The 17,420-nt window shown below is 44.2% G+C and overlaps 1 protein-coding gene across 1 annotated transcript in view; it reads right to left on the reverse strand.

The window, feature by feature from the left end:
• Positions 1-1,925: 1,925 nt before the first annotated feature.
• MRPS6 (mitochondrial ribosomal protein S6) overlaps positions 1,926-17,420 on the reverse strand; it is a 66,528-nt gene continuing 51,033 nt past the window's right edge. Inside the window, exon 3 of the mRNA XM_060640438.2 lies at positions 1,926-2,542. Within this exon, the coding sequence (XP_060496421.1) occupies positions 2,353-2,542 (190 nt within the window). The 3' untranslated portion in view covers positions 1,926-2,352. The remainder of the gene's footprint in view (positions 2,543-17,420) is intronic.

The following is a 17,420-nucleotide window of genomic DNA, read 5'->3' on the forward strand; positions in this document are numbered from 1 at the left end:
AGGAGGGTGGGCAAAATAGGGGAAGGGGATGAAGAAGTACAGCCTTCCAGTTATACAATCAGTCATGGGGATGTCATTTACAGCATGGGGAATACAGTCAACAATACATAATAACTCCATATGGTGACAGAGTAACCAGGCCTCTCTGAGCAATCATTTTGTACATCTGTAATGTATAAAAATACCAAAACACTACGTTGGCTACCTGAAACTAATATAATACTGTAGTGGGTCAATTATACATCAACTGAAGACAAAGAATTAAGCAAAGGGACAAGGCAGAGACGGGCAGCATTACAGAGGGAGGAAGCCCGGGATTAGTTAGGAGCTGGGCTCCTCCTGATTCTTGGGGACACCGGGCTTGCACATCTGTGTCTCCGTCTCGTGATTTAAAAGAGGCAGAGGCCTAATCTCTGGGCCCCTTCTTGCTTTAACATGATCTGACTGTACAAGCTACAACGACCAGAGATTGTACTCAGGAGCTGGCGCTCCCCCCAACAATTAATGCACAGAAGCTCTGTCACTACGGACACCCCGTGCAGGGCACCCCTTTGGGAAGGCGGACAGGCTGGTTAATTTCTTCCGGTTCACCGGCTCTGAGGAGACCGAGGAGGAGACGCCAGTGACCGTTTCGGGGAAGAAGCCGCCTCCTCACCCGCCACAGAAGCCATCCGGCTGCCAGAGACACCGGGTCCTCCGCTTGCTAGGCCTCAGGCAGAGCCCACAGATGGACTTTCCTTAAAGGAGAATTTGTTTCTTGCTAAAGGCCGGTGGCACTTACTGATTCTAAGACTGCAGTGTGACTTAAGGCTCACAGAACAGATGATCTGGAACTGACCAGGGATGAAATTTTAGTTTCTAGATGGGTTTTCTGGCGGGCTGAGGGAATCAGAGTTGGAGGCAAACGAGCATGCCAGCTGCGTTCTCTTCTGTTAGCTCCTGATGCTCTTCAAACTCGCCTCGGTGCGACGCCTTGGCTGCAAAGCCAGGCTGCCCGAGGCCGGCTTCCGCTCCCCAAAGCTCGGCGAGGCAGAGCACATCCCGTCTCTGGGCAGGCGTCATAGCAACGTTGCCTGCCACGTAAAATACAGAACACCCAGGTAAATCTGAATTTCAAACAAACGGCACATCGCTTTTTGCTCTAAGTATGTTCCATGCAACATTGGGGCATGCTTACGAGGAAAAAAAGATTCGTTGTTTATCTGCAATTCCAATTTAACTGGGCACCCTGCATTTCTATTTGCTAAATATGGTAACCTTAATTGCACCCAGTTCAAGCAAAGACCAGTTGGTTCTTAGTCTCAAAAGCGTAACAACATCCTACAACCAACCTCTCCCCTGCCAAAACAAAAAACGCTCAATACAAAACTTGTCTTTTTATTTCAAGATGTGGTTTTAAAAAGCAGGTCCGTAAGTATCAAATAAAATGCAGAAAAAAAGAGATGTAGCTCCTTGGAAGTCTCCCTAAGTTAAGAGCTCAGAGTGCCACCACTGGCCACAGGCACTGGTGCCAGCCAGCTCTTTGGGCAACCCCACCAGCTTCCAACTGGTCAGGGTAGGGGGAGAGGGGAGGAGGCAGGTGTGGGCAGGGGCGGGGGGAGTGCAGAAGAATGAGAGGAAGCAGCGCGAGAGCTCAAGCCACAGCACTTCACGTCCCTCTACAGACAGCAACACCCACCTATGGTCAAGTTAACTGTGAGATAAGAGAAAAAGTCACTGATTTTATAGAATGCCCGGTAGTGGAGGGACACACACATCCCTGCCCCACCCTCGCCCCTGACTTCTCCTAGTCTCTGCACTTGGGCTGGTAACCAGGTAACCCTCCCACGCACTGCGGGCATTCCGGGCTTCTGGGCAGACGGCGCTCAGGGCCTCCGGCAGTTCGCTGTGCTGGGGCAGGTGAAGAGACAAAAGACCTCCCCGAGTTTTTCTGAAATTATGTTTATTATTCTGGTCAAAAGTTACTCGTATAAATGCAGTGGTCTTAAATTTTTATTTTGCATGGTTGACTAGCCTGAATAACGAGTTTGCAGTCTGAGGCAGTTTTCAGAAGCTTTGCTCTTCAAAATGGTGTTAGCGTTGTTGTAGGGCAAAGTCCTCACCAACAAAAAAATCAGACGAAAGAAATGACGTCAAGAACAACGTGCTGGTACCACAGATTACAAAGTGGCTCTAAGCCGAGCCCTTCCCCAACCTCTTAGGGCAAGGGAGATCAAGAGCTAAAAAATACCTTCGAAAAATCAAATGGCACCTGTAACACACTCTTATATAAGGGTCAAGTCTGTAAATTATTAATCCATGGTACTCAAAAGTGATAGAATTAAATATAAAGCTATAATCTGGTAAATCTTCTCACTTCCTCTTCTTCGTGGAATATAGTTTTTCTTCAAGTGGGACTGGGACAATCCCTTCACACGCTTTTACTTCCTGGGTCAGAGGGTGTTTTACAACATTCGGTCTAATCACATCAATGTCTCGAGACAAATGTTCCATTATGCTTTCCACAGCGGTTGTTGGTGCATAAAAATCCACCAAGAAATACCTGCAATAAAATAAAAATGTGTGAATTCCTGCATTCTGAAATATAACACTTCCACTATTTTGGACAATGTTTTCTACTCCTGCCCAGATAAAGATCAACTACACAAAAACACATACACACCTTTGTCAAAATAGAAAGTACCAGCTGACCAGCTAAACAGAAGTGTTTGCCCACCCCCCACCCTTCCTATGGCTCTTCTCATTAACACTCTTAGGAAAATCCGAATCCAAACTCTGTGGTAGCAAAAAGTGCCGTGACTTTACATAGAGAGGGAAATAGAGACAATATGGTAAAATGATGGGTTTAAGAACAGAATTTACTATTCAACAAGGCTGGATTTTGCAAACTATTTTTGAGAAAACATCTTATTAGGGAAGGCCTTATAGTTTTCCAAAGGGTTACACAAGTAACTCAGTGCACCAGAGACAGTGCAGACCACCAGCCACACTTCACAAATAAGGGAAAACATTCTGAAAGGCCTGGGACTTGTCTAAGACTACCCTCCATGTTCAAGAACTGACAAAGACCAGAAAGAAAATTCTGTGAATCCTGAGCAAGAGAAAGAATGTAACGTTCCTCCACTCACAGCAGAATAACGCAGAAGGGCATCTCCTACAGCTCACTGGCTTCACCACATCAACAACTTGATGGGCTCAGCTGGTTGATGTCACAAAAGCAGCAGCAGCCCTTCTCCCTGCCCACGCCCTCCTCTCAGTTCTAAAAGTTTAAGCCTCCCTTGTACCGTTTGGTTTGAACCACAGTGCTGCAAAAGGCCAGTTTTCAGTGCAGTCATTCAGAATTCTGCAGTGTTCCATCTGGCTAAGGTGACCTTTGACATCACTTACTTTGTTGCAGCCACACTCTCCTCCCCGAACATATTCCCATCCTAGGTCTTCATTCTCACTGTTCCTTCTGCCAGAAATGTTCTTCGCTCGAGTTCCCCATAGCTCACCCCTCACCTCTGTCATGTCTCTGTCCAAATGTCACCTTGTAGAGAGGACCTCTTTGATCACTTCTCCTAATGCAACATCCTCCTTGCTCCACGTACCAAGCCTCATTACTCTCTCTTACTCTCTATTTTTTCCCACAGAGCTTATCACCACCGATACAGCATATGGTTGTCTACTGTCTATCTCACTCCACCAAAACATAGTTGCCGTAAGAAGGACTTTGTTAATCTCTCCCCAGCACCCTGAACAGAGACTAACACACAGCAGGTCCACAGTAAGTATCTGACAGCGGTAGTGTTATGTTAGCTTGAAAGGTGGAATTCTCACGGAAAGCAGGAGAGACCAAACTGAAAATGGACAAATGCAGCAAGGAAGGAAGTTACAGGAAAAAGGATGACGTTTTGTGTAATTCCATACAAAGAGGGTTCAAACTCACAAAACAACTTGCCAGGTGATCGTTCACCCTTAGCCAAGCCTAGTGGGAAAGTTTTTCAAGTAAGTAATTATTCAAAGTGGAATGGAAGAAAAACATATACTATGCAAAAACACTAATCAAAAGAAAGCTCCAGTGGCTGCAATAATATTAAAGTAGATCTCAGAGCAAAGAAAATTACAAGGGATAGAAAAAGATAGTATGTAACAATCAGTTCACCAAGAAGACACAGCAATCCTAAATGCGTATGTATCAAACAACAGAACTTCTTCATACAGGAAGAAAACTAACAGAACTGACAAGAGAAATTCACAACTATAGTTGGTGACTTTTAATATTCCTCTCAGTAATCAATAAAACTACTATACAGAAAACCAGCAAGGATATACAAAAAATGAGCACCACCATCAACCAACTAGGTCTGATCTTTATAGACCCTCCAAACAAAAAGAGCAGGATACACGTTGTTCTCAACTGCAAACAGCACATTTACCAAGGTCAACCATATTCTGGGCCATAAAACAAGTCTCAATAAATCTAAAAGGACTTGAATCACACAGAAAAAACTCGGGAAAATCTCCAAATACTTGAAAACTAAACATACATCTAAATAGCCTACAGGTCAAATAAGAAGTCAAAAGGAAATGTGAATTGAATGAAAATGAAAGCAACATATCAGAATGCCACTAAAGCAGGAAATTTGTAGCACTAAACACTTATGTAAGAAAAGAGGAAAAGCCTCAAAATTTCTACCTTAAAAAAAAACAGAAAAAGAAGAGCAAATTAAGCACAAACTAAGACAAAAAAAAAAAAGAAGAGAGGAGAAGAGAGAAGAAAATGAAGGAAAGAAGGAAGGAAGGAAGGAAGGAAGGAAGGAAGGGAAAATAAAGATCAGAGCAGAAATCTCTGAAGCAGAAAACAGAAAAACAAGAAAACATCAACAAAACCAAATAAATACTAGTTCACCGAGATCAGTAAAATTGATACATCTCTAGTCAGACTGATCAGCAGAAAAAAATAAAGAGACAAATTACTAATATTCAGGAATGGGAGAGGTGAAATGATAACAGGATATGACAGACTATTATTATAAACAAATTTTGCAATAAATTTGACAACTTAGATGAAATTCCTTGAAAAAATGCAAACTACCAAAACTCACTCCAAAAGAAATAGATAACCTGGATAGCCCTATATCTATTAAAGAAATTAAATTTGTAGTTATAAGCGTTTCCACAAAGGAAACCAAAGACCCACATGGTTTCACCAATGAATTCCACCAAACGTCTGAGGGGGAAATTTTGTGCCAGTTTTGGCACAAACTGGTCCAGAAAATAAGAAAACACTTCTCAATGTGTTCTATGAAGCCAGCATTACCCTTATGGCAAAACAAGACAAAGACATTACAAGAAAAGAAAAAACTGATCAATATCTCTCATGAACATAAATGAAAAAAAAATTTAGCAAACTGACTACTAAAATATATGAAAAGAATAATGTATCATGATCAGGCAGAGTTTATCACAGAAAGCAAGACTGGTTTAACATTTTTTTTTTTAATGTTTATTTATTTTTGAGACAGAGAGAGACAGAGCATGAATGGGGGAGGGGCAGAGAGAGAGGGAGACACAGAATCGGAAGCAGGCTCCAGGCTCCGAGCCATCAGCCCAGAGCCCGACGCGGGGCTCGAACTCACAGACCGTGAGATCGTGACCTGAGCTGAAGTCAGACGCTTAGCCGACTGAGCCACCCAGGCGCCCCTGGTTCAACATTTTAAATCAATGTAAATCCTATTAGCAAACTAAAAAAGGAAAAATCATGTGATCATTCCAATAATAGCAAAAAAAAAAAAAAAAAAAAGCAGCAGCATTTAACAAAATTTCATATCCATTTCTGATAAACTCTCTGCAAAGTAAGACTACAAAGGAACTTCTTCAACCTTACAAAAGGCATCTCTGCAAAACCTAGAACTAACTAACATCATATCAACTGGTGAAAGTCTGAATCTTTTCTCCTGAGACTGGGAATAAACAAGGGTGTCTGTTCTCACCATTTCTATTCAGTATTTTACTAGAGACTCTTGCCAGTGCAACAAGGCAAGAAAAAAAAAGAAAAGGTATCCAGATTGATAAGTAGTAAACTTGTCTATATTTACACATGAAATGACTGTGTATACAAGAGAATCTAAAGAAATTTATAAAAAAGACACTAGAATATGTGAGTTTAGCAAGGCTGCAAGATACAAGATCAGTATACAAAGTCAACTATATTTCTATATATTAGCAACAAATAATAACACCTTGAAATGAAATATGAAGTACTTAAGGATAAATCTGACAAAAGGTATGCAAGACCTCTACACCAAAAACCATAAAACATTACTGAAAGAAATTAAAGAAAACCCACCTAAATGGAGGTTTATGTAGATGTCAATTCTCTAAAACTGATCTATAAATTCAAAAGGATCCCAATCAAAATCCCTAAAAGACACTTTTATTAGATATTGATGAACTGATTTTAAGGTACACAGAGAAATTCAAAGGATCTAGAACAGCCAAAACAACTCTGATAAAGAATAAAGTTGAAGAACTAACACTATCTGATTTCAAGACTCATTATAAAGCTATGGTAATCAAGGCACTATGGTATTTGTATAAAGATACACAAACAGATCAGTAGAACAGAGTCCAGAAACAGATCCATATACGCACAGCTGATTTTTGACCAAAGGCAATTCAGTAAAGTGTCTTTTCAACAAATGGTGGCCAACAATTCTATATATGTATGCAAAAAAGGAACTTCGATCCATACTTGTACCAGATACAAAAATTAACTCAAATGGGACACAGATCTGAAATATAAAACACAAAGCTATAAAACTGGAAGAAAACACAAGAGAAAACCTCTGTGGCCTTGAGTTAAGCAAAGATTCTTTAGACATGACACTAAAAGCAAAATCCATAAAGAAAAATGTGATAAACTAGACTTCATCAAAATTAAAAATTGCTCTTTGAAAGATACTGCTAATAAAAAAGACAAGTGACAGGCTGGGATTTGCAAATCCCATGTCTGATAAAGGACTTGTTTCTAGAATATAAAGAACTCTCAAAATTTAATTTTAAAAAAAATTTTTAATGGGGCATAAAATGTGAATGGCCTTTTCACCAAAGATATATTCTGGCAAAGAAGCACATGAGAAAGATGCTTAATAGGACTCGTCACTAGAGAAATGCAAATTAAAACCACAAAGAGATACCTACTATATAAGCTAAAATTAAGAAGACTGAACAATACCAAGTGTTGGTGAGGAAAGACAGGAACTGGCATTCTCACACACTGCTGGTGGGATTGCAAAATGATACAACTTTTTTGGCATTTTCTTAAAAGTTAAACATACACACTTGCCATTATGATCAAGCCATTCTACTCCCAGGTATTTATCCAAGAAAATTAAAACATTAGTCCTTACAACAATTTGTACAGGAGTGCTCACAGCAGCAACACTTACAATCCCAAACTGGAAACAGAAAATATCCAACAACATGTAAACCAATAAACAAACTATGGTATACGATGGAATAGTACTCAGCTATAAAAAGGAATAAGCTATTGATACACACTATTGATGAATCTCAGAATAATTTGGCTGATTGAAAGAAACTATGGTTAAAAAAAAGGCGGGGGGGGGGGTACATGCTGTCTGATTGTATCTAAGTAAGATTCTAGAAAACAGAAACTAATCTATAGTGAAAGAAAGCAGACCAGTGGTTGTCATGACGGGAAACAAGTGGAGGGAAGGATCACAAGAGGCAGGAGGGAACTTCTGGGGTGACCAGTCTGCTTATTGTCTTGCTTGTAGTGATTTCATGGGTATATATACATATGTCAAACATATATTGTGGGTATATCTACATATGGTACATATGTGAATGTATTATGTATATGTATTACCTTATGTAATATGTATTAATAAAAGCATGTAGTTTACTGTGTTGTCAATTATACCTCTGTAAGGCTGTTGATTTAATCATGGTACATAGAAAGCTGAAAGGGCAGGACTTGGTGAATGATTTGATATGGGTGGTAGCGATGAGGGAGCAATTACAGATAATGAAGCCGCCCAGAATTTCTCAAGAAATGAAACAGGCGTGCCTGGGTGGCTCAGTCAGTTGAGACTCTGATTTTGGCTCAGGTCATGATCTCACGTTCATGGTTTTGAGGCCCCCCACCCCCCACCCCATTGGGCTCTGTGCTGACAGCTCACATCCTGGAACCTGCTTTGGATTCTGTGTCTCCCTCTCTCTCTGCCCTTCCCTTGTGCTCTGTCTCTCAAAACATAAAATAAAACGTTAAAAAAAAAATCAAAAAAGAAAAAAAAAGAAATGAAATAAAAATGGTGTAAAGTCCTCTATCATCAGGCAAACTTCTAGGAAGTGACTTTTACCTCTGCTCACTGATGATATTACCATTCGTACTTACCGTGAAAATCACACACCGACCTGGCCAAATTCTCCAAGGTGTAATTCCACTGTGTTATTTCTGCACCACATGGAAGGCACGAGGTTTGCAAATCATCAAACTTAAGAACTGCTCATTTGTTCGATATTTAGTTATTGATTACTTACCTCGAGTAAGGCTCTAATATAGAGCCTAAAAAGTTACTGTGATCAATCATAAATTACCTTCTCTTTGCCAATCCCCAGCCCTTTATCCAACTCCCCCAAGCCCCAGTAACTATGGTGGCCTGGTGGGCAGGGCAGGGAACTCTCTCACTCAACACTGCCCCAGCATTTCCTTCTTCCTATTTCATTCATTTGTTCTTTCATTCTGTATTCATCAAAATGTCCCTCCAAACTACCACAGACAACTTAGGACCTCACCCTCTGTTTGCCAACATTCCCACCATACTTAATTCTACAGTTCCTTCCTCTTCCCTTGCTTTTCATCTAGTTTCCCTAGACTAGTCTTCCTCTTTTGCTTTATTACACTTAAAGCCCTGTGCTGATAGCCTGAGGCAGTGCGCTGGTGAAATGCCACATATCACACATAGGGTAATATGGAAGACCGTGCTAAAGCAAGGGCTGGGCATGCTCTGGGCACTCAATAACCCAGGCAATCACTACTGGCAGCCCTTAAAGTATTCCAAGTGCCCACTACCTCCAGAAGGTCCACAGACATCTCCTGCTCTAGAGTTAAGCCTGGCTTTCTTTACAGTCCAGTATTCAAGTTATTCAAATACCGCATCTGGGGTTCAGCAGCCATTGTTTTCTTCCATTTTCCATTCAAGTGTACCAGAGGCATTTTTGTGGGCTAGCCTCAGCGTCTACCAAACATGTTTCTAAAAGAAAGCGGGTGTACGGTTGCCAACGACCAACTCAACTGCCCACAGCTCAACTCTCGTGCAGTCTTCCCGAACAACATTACCCATCCGCTCGCACTCACCAAATAATCCTAAGACACCCAAAGCTTCTGGATACCATTTTGTGATAAGGATAAAAATACCCAAGGATGGAAGGAAGCTAGATGCCAGACATTATCAGAAACCTCCTATTCCAGAAATTAAAAGGAAAGGGTCTCACATAGAACTTTCTAATTTTCAAAGTGCTTTCACATCTTTTAGATAGCTTCTGAGGAAGAGGATAAGCAGGAAGTAGAAGCTCCACCCCACGTGGCCCATTCAGAAAACGCAAGAGGAAGTTCCTCTGGGTGTTATTTTGGTCCAGGAGCCCTCTCTTAGCAACACTACTGCTTTAGCAGTTTTCAAAGTGGGCCTCCTAGAGATGGCCTCCTTTGAGTTTCAGAATGATTAAGTCACTAGCTCAAGGTCACTCAGCTACTGAGTGGCCACAGCCAGGGTTCTAACAGAGCAGATCTTCTGACTCCAGGATACAAGAAGCCACACGCTGCTCTGGGACCAATGGGTTACAGAATCACAGAACGTAAGTGCCGGAGGGGACCACGAAGGCAATGCAGTTCAACCCCTTCATGTCACTTATGAGGGAACTGGGGAACTGATCTGCTCCAGGTCACAGGGTCAAAAAGCAAGTTCCAGACTTCAGGCCCCATAGTTCCTCACTGTATCAACCACATCTCTTGGTTCCTGCAGCCAGAATTCTGGAGGTTTCTCAAGGATAAGGAGAAGTGCTAGAAAAGCCTGGAAGTCCTAAGACTGGGCTGCAACTTGGCTTCTGGAAGATTGCTGTTACTATAAAAACGCTTACAGCCTTTACCTTTTACCTACTCTGCCTTCCCCCTACCAGTCCTGACACTCCTCTAGCAACCAAACCTAAACAAGAGAACTGGCCAAAATGCAAATAGGTTTGTGCCCACCACCACAGCTGTGACAGTCATTTCATGCTCATCACCCTGCTGATCTGTGCCTAGGGTTCGTGTGGGCAAAGACTGCTTCTACTCCCATGCTCCTTATTATACCGTGGAAATTTCCACAAAAATGAAACACCACCAAAACAGAAAAGAGGGGAAGTGGCTCAGAGAGGGGCAGATGTTACTGTGTTCACCAGTCCTGGGTGAAAGCTGAACCTCCTACCTCCCCTGCTCCCACTTAGGGCATTAAGTGGTCTCACCCCACCATGAGGGAACCAAGCATAAGTCCAGAACAAACTCAATCTCCATCTACCCTCAGTGGCCCAAGCCCACGGGTCAATGGTCCGTTATGGCTTCCCCACACAGAAAAGACTATGACCAATTCCTGGTTGTTGCCAGTATATATTCTTTTTTCACGTAAGTGGACAAACTGAACTGGTCAGTGAACATCTGCTATGGGCACACCTCAGAGGGAGGCTAAAAAGGAGGAACATAATGGCCTGGACCACCCAGAACATGTAGTCCAGGCAGGGAGAGAGGTCACAGGGCTACTGGGCTGGCAGAAACCTGGGCTCCCACTATTTACACTGGTCTGCCAGTTCTGGAGGAGACTGTGGCGATGATGAGGTGGTCATGGACATCCGCCTCCTGGCGGCTGGGCTTTTCTTACTACAGAAGGATGACCCGAGGAATGACAGGGGCAGGAGACAGTACCAAGCGCAGCCCTGCATTTCCAGTTTTGCACACAAACAAAGTGAAGCCTAGAAACAGCCTACTTAGAATAGGGGGTTGGGCAGCTCCTGATGCCTGCAAGGATCCCTTTCCTGTGACCACACAGGTCCATAACAGAACTGAAAAAGTGGGAGTTAGGCTAAAAAAAAATGACCTTGAACTCCCCTGATACCCACTCCTTACATCCCAAAGGCTACCCGGGAGAAACCATTCTGAAACCCAGATAAGTTGCTGTTCAAGGCAAGGGAGCCAAAAGAATGTCTCAGTGTCTCCAGAGGAATCCGAGAGGCCCTGCCCTCCCCTTCAGCCTGGCCCTCAGGGAGGGGAGGATCAAGAGGATTCAATAACCACAATTAAATACCAATTTTTCCTTCTTCCCCTAACCAAGCAAGCCAGAACCAAAACACAAGACCAAAGTCGCAACACATGTGGACTCTCTCTTACCTCCATCCTCACGATTTGAGCTAGAAAAGAGCAGAGAAGTAGGACTACAACTGCCACTGCCTAGACATCCCCAAAAGCTGGCATTCCAATAAGGAAAAATAGTTCTTCAGCTAGCCCCCCATTCCCCAAACAGTGTTTAAGTCAGCGAATGGACAGATCATTTTGGAGAACCCAGCTTAGTGATCTAAAGTCTAATTACATTATACACTCCCAGCACCTTCAACCCTGTGCTGCTCGGTGGCACCGGCGAGCTGGTTCTGCGCACCAGGCGGCCAGGGCTGATGGAAGCATCGCCACTGCCTTAAACACGAAGCCCAGCAGTGTTTACATTTAAATGGGGGTTTTCCCACGTGTGGTTCTAATGAATCACTTCACCTACAAGGTAGAAATCAGCTTTACCCAGGCATCTCTCTTTGCTACAGAAAAGCACTGACCTTCTATGCAGCACCAACTCTGCAGAAGCACGAGTGAAGTGGTGACTGACACCAGGTGAGGAGAGAAAGGACAGAAAGAGGTTCAATACAACAAATGCAATTCTCACTGCAGGTTCCAGTGTTCAAAAGCTGGAGGGAACTATTTCATGGATAGAACCTGCCCCCATATTCAGGGTGGTAATTTACCTTCCTCGGTATTTCTTAAGACACTCTCAGCACTACAAATCTCTCCACTACTGTGACTGAAAACCCCAGGGATCTGAGAAGATGCAGAGAAATGGGTTCCCCAGGATAGACTGAGCCCGATACTGGAAAATGATGCCACTAGGAACACTCCATCCACAGCAGTGTCTCCATGGGGCGCGGAGGGGAGGCAGCAGCAGCATCTCTTCTCACTATCCTTTCCCCCCTCCTCTCTGGGGTCCTACCCCTTGTCTCCCTCAGTCACCTTGTGCCCAAGCTGTCACCAGCCCCCTCCCTGTCCCAGGTTGTTGAGGAAGATATGCGTCTCCTGGCAACGCTCCTACGTTTAAAGGTCGTATTTGTTTTTTATTTCACTTTTGTTTTAACCCTGTTATTTACAAGTTTACCGTAAAAGCGCTCGCTTGAATTTGAGTTATGTTCTTTGTCTCTGTTTCTCTCAGACACAGTCACACACTCACAGCCTCCCCTTCCCCCTGGCAGACAAGTGGAAATTTCCACCGAAGCGCTGAGTGGCTCACGGTGGGTGGGGGGTGGAGAAGGGGGATGGGAGGGATTTGAAACCATGGAGCATCTTCGAGCCTTTTTGAGAATAGGAAACAGATCCATCTGAATGCCAGTTTCTAGACTGTATCAGCTAAACCTTGCTGGCTTCAGGCTTCGCTGAGACAGTGAATTCTTCACCTTAAAACCAAGGAACACTCTGCGTGGAAAAGCCCTATTTCCTTTTATATCTGTTGGGTCTCATACATTTTTAAAACCACTAAACCTACAGCAGAATCCTTACAAATCTTGGGGCGCTGCCACTAAAAAAGAAACCTCCAAGGCCACAGCAGCCCTGCCTTGAAACCCAGTTGTGGAGCACCTTCACACAAGAATGGGGTCAGGATGCTGGCCTGGACTTAATGCTGGCAGGAAAGCACGAGAACATGGAAATGTTAGCTAACAGGAAAACTACAGAGAAGAATCAATCTCCTCTAGAGAGGGTGCCAGCTCTCTTGGAGTAAGCTGCAGACACATTTGGGGAGCGAGTCAGTAAAATTCCACTGATTCACCATAGTGCCGGTTATTTTTATCATTCTGCTTACCCGTAAATAGAAGGGCATCTTATATGTAGGCCAGCAGACCTTATAAGCACTTATTCACATTTTAATGCAAATGAGAATGGAGAAAGAAGGGAAGAAACAGGCAAGAAAAATCTCCTTCACTACTCCAGAGTGTCTTTACACACGCCTTCTGGAATAAGTCCTATCTCAACGCAGTAAAATCGGACCTGGTAAAAATGGTCAGAGCCAATCGGGGGCATCCTCTTAAAAACAAGCACAAGCCCAACACTGAAATATGGACCACAGTCTCTTCTACAGTTCTCCCTCCTCCACCAGAAAGCCTGCTCAGTCTCCGTCCAGCCCCATCTAGTGGAAAGAGAGCCTTCAACTAGTATGCGCAGTCCTGGAGCCTGACACTGGAGTGGTTGTGGCCGAGAGTGACAGACACCACGACTCAGAAAATGCCTGTCCTTTTTAGCAAGGGTCTAAAGGAACATCTACTCCCGCTGCTCCCCTCTGCCTATGTGACATCGTCCCCATTTAGACTCTGAGGAATGCAGTTAAGAATCTTTTCCAACACCCACCTTCCCTTTCTGAGTTGATGAAGGTACCAAGGTGAACATCTGAAGGTACAAAGCAGAGAAAATCTAGTGGCCCCCAGGAGACCAAAGCAAATCCAGAGCTGAGAATAAATCTCAAGACTTGTAAGACCTGCCACCCCCCATGCCTTCCACAACTCTGAGTCCTGCTCCAATCGTTTCTAGACACTGCCTGGACACAACAGGTGGTGAGGCCAGAAGCCTCTATCTATCTGGAAAGCTGGTCCGGAAGACCCAAACTTCCCAACCACCCCAACCTGGCCCAAAGAGCAACAGAGCATCTGGCTAACTCCTTCCTTGTCTAAGTCACGTCACCTGGGGGACAACTTAACTAGCACGTGGAATCCGTACATCCATACGTCTGTACATCTGTACTTTCTTTCTGGCATACACTGGTATAATAATGAACGCCAGGCACTGTCTCCTTCTCTGGGGAGACTCCCCAGATAACCCTGAGGTAGCGGTATCTCCCCTACCTACGCACTCTTCTACCCACACATCCTTCTTTTGGGTCTAGGTGGCACGTGTGTAGCAGTGGTATACAGCAGTCTGTGGCCGGTGCCTAGGTCAGCAATATGCTGGCAAGTCCCCGACTAGACTGACAACTCCTTGTGACCAGGAACCACAACAACCACAAGAACCATCCTAAGACCTAGGAATACCACCAGCACATATATTTCGTCCCATAAAATGCAAAAGCAACAAACACAAAATACCAACAGCACCACAATGTGATGTGGATTCTTGGAGGGCATCTAGGCTCACTCATTAGCCAGCTAAAAAACTAGCTCTCACATACCAACCTCAGGATTCAAATCAGCGCCTCACCGAAAACTGATATGTGCCATGGCCTGCAGGGTTGTTCAAAGAGTTAAAAGCTTTTGAATGCTAGGGGCGCCTGGATGGTTCAGTCAGTGAAGCATCCTACTCTTGATTTCAGCTCAGGTCATGATCTCACAGTTCATGGGTTCGAGCCCCTCTTCCGGCTCTGTGCTGACGGCTCGGAGCCTGCTTGGGATTCTCTGTCTCCCTCTCTCTCTGCCCCTCCCCCACTCATGCCTGCTCTCTCTCTCTCAACAACAAATAAAGTTAAAAAACAAAAACAAAAACTGGGGCACCTGGGTGGCTCAGTCAGTTGAGCATCCGACTTTGGCTCAGGTCATGATCTCATGGTTTGTGAATGCGGACCCCGCGTCAGGCTCTGTGCTGACAGCTCAGAGCCTGGAGCCTGCTTCAGATTCTGTGTCTCCCTCTCTCTCTGTCCCTCCCCCCTGCTCATGCTCTCTCTCTCAAAAATAAACATTAAAAAAAATGTTTTAAAAAAACATTATTAAAAAAAAAAAACTTTTGAATGCTGAATTCGTAACAAACAAGTCCCCTGTTTCTTCTTAATCACCTCAAAAAAGTGAGCCTTCCCAGCACCTGGTACCTAATCCTGACACATAATCCACTAAATACATGTTTGTAACACCTTATGTGGCTACGTGCAGTGCACACACAGAACTTAGCAGATGAACAAAATGCCTGGTACAAACATCACCGGGGGTGGTGACCCTAGGGGGAGGACCGGCTGAAGTCAACAGGACATCAGACCACCCTCAAGCTCCACGCTGCCGACATCTGACACACCACTCGATTTAAATCTTTATCCAGGTAACTCCAAAATATATTAGCCCCTCATCTCCTCTTTTACCAAAAATCACTGTGAAGAGTATTAATGAGTGTTACAAAATAAAAGATAATGGTCAAATAAAGGTGACAAATGAAGGGATCTAACTGAAGGGCCTCTCACCATCAGTACACTGATATGTGCTACACAGCTCTAGAAGGCATCAGACCACATCTAAATGCTCACTCTCGCTCGCTCTCTCTCTCTCTCTCTCTCTCTCTCACACACACACACACACACACACACACACACCATTTTTTGGTGGAGCATATCTAGTATTTCAGAGACCACACTTTGGGAAACATCACCTTAAACAAACACATACCAGACATTGATTAATCCCAGAAAAACAAGCTTAAAACATGAACCTCTCCAACTGGGAGGTTCTGTGTCTACATAGAGCACACACATACATTACACTTTAAGAATGCTGCTCCTCCTTCGCTGAGGAGTCTGGAAGTACAAGAACCAGAAATAAAACTGCTAAATGTAAATGAACCGACAGATGCCACAGAGTCCTTGGTGGGGCACGTGCACCTCGTCAGGAATCCGGAACGTAGGGCTAGACATCGTCAGCAGTTCTGGCTTAGTTCCAGGGAAGTTCTTCCAGGGTCTGAACTTATTCCGTCCACAAAAGAGGAACAGCAGCACCCGACCCCAGCACCGCACACAGACGGCGGATCTCAGAGTCTGGTCCTCGGACAGAGGCATCAGCGCCACCCAAGTACTTGGGAGAAGTGCAAAATCTACAATGCTGGTCACACCAACCCTCAACAAAGTCAAATCCGCTACTTGGGAAAGGGGCAGAAGAAAACAGTCCTAGTGTCCATCCCTGAGAGCACCTGAATGAGGCAACGGGCTTCTGTCCCTGCTCAGTGCCTTCCATCAGAGAACCTGACTAGTCATTCTTAGCTCAATTTTATATGTTCCTCTCTAAGCAAAAAGGCAAAAGGATTCACGGCCTTGCTGTTAAAATGAAGCCCCTTTGTGGTTAAAAAAAAAACGTTACATACACAATCTCCATCCCTCACTGTTATGATTGTGGGAGAGGAAAATCGCCACTGTGCATTTCATGTTGCCTAGCAACACCTCAGGCGCTCTTCAGAGGTGTTCTCGAGAAGCCGAACACTAGCACAAAACAAGGTGAAGCGATCCAAAGATGAAATCCGCAGGACGTGCTACGCCCTGGCAGCAGGTTTAAAGGCGGCAGGAAAGCCTCAGCGTGCAGCGTGACTGCACGCAGGCCTCTCCCGTGCACGGCGCTTGGGCGGGCCCACCGGCTCCACGTGGATCACACTCCGTGCTGTCCACAGAGACATCCAGAGATGGCGTCACTCGATCCCCACGACAACGTGGATGGGAGAACGACCACCTGAGTTCAAGTATCCAAGGAAGCAAGAACCAGAGAATAGCGCTGAAGACTCGCTCAAGGCCACACGGCTGGCAAGTATCAGAGGGAGAATCAAGTCTTCAACTCCTGCACTTTTCCACGACAATGAAAACCGATTCCCATCTTCTCTATCACTACTTTTGGGAAACTCAACAATATGAGAAAATTCCTCATCCGCACCAGAAATCACAAGTGTAAAAATAACACCATCAGGGCTCAGAGGGGCTTCGAACCAACTCACCAAGCAAACTGGTATCAAAGAATTTCTACAAGGATAGTTATTCCTACAGGGTCAGACCTTTGACATGTTTGAGGAAGCTGCTATGAGAAAAAATTTCATAACAGAAAATTGTGATTATTGTCTGGAGTACATAAACAACCATTTCTCTATTGTGGGTTAGGCACTGGTCAGAAGGAGCACCCTTCTGCTTCTTACCCGCAAGCCACATATTTACAAAGGATGCACTGAGTGTGTGCCCAGCACATTGCTCACTGAGGTGTTTTAAAGGCAAAACTTAAGAAATGTCAACAGAAAACCGTGCTTAGGTTGACAAGAACAGTTTCCCACAATCAAAAGCTTATATACCTGTTGCTCCCAGCATGACTTGCTTTTGTACTCTGATTATGGTTTATTACGGGCCAGCTTTACTCTAGCC

The sequence above is a fragment of the Panthera onca genome, chromosome C2 (genome assembly GCF_046562875.1).
Source record: "Panthera onca isolate mPanOnc1 chromosome C2, mPanOnc1 haplotype 2, whole genome shotgun sequence".
In the NCBI taxonomy this organism is placed as follows: domain Eukaryota; kingdom Metazoa; phylum Chordata; class Mammalia; order Carnivora; family Felidae; genus Panthera; species Panthera onca.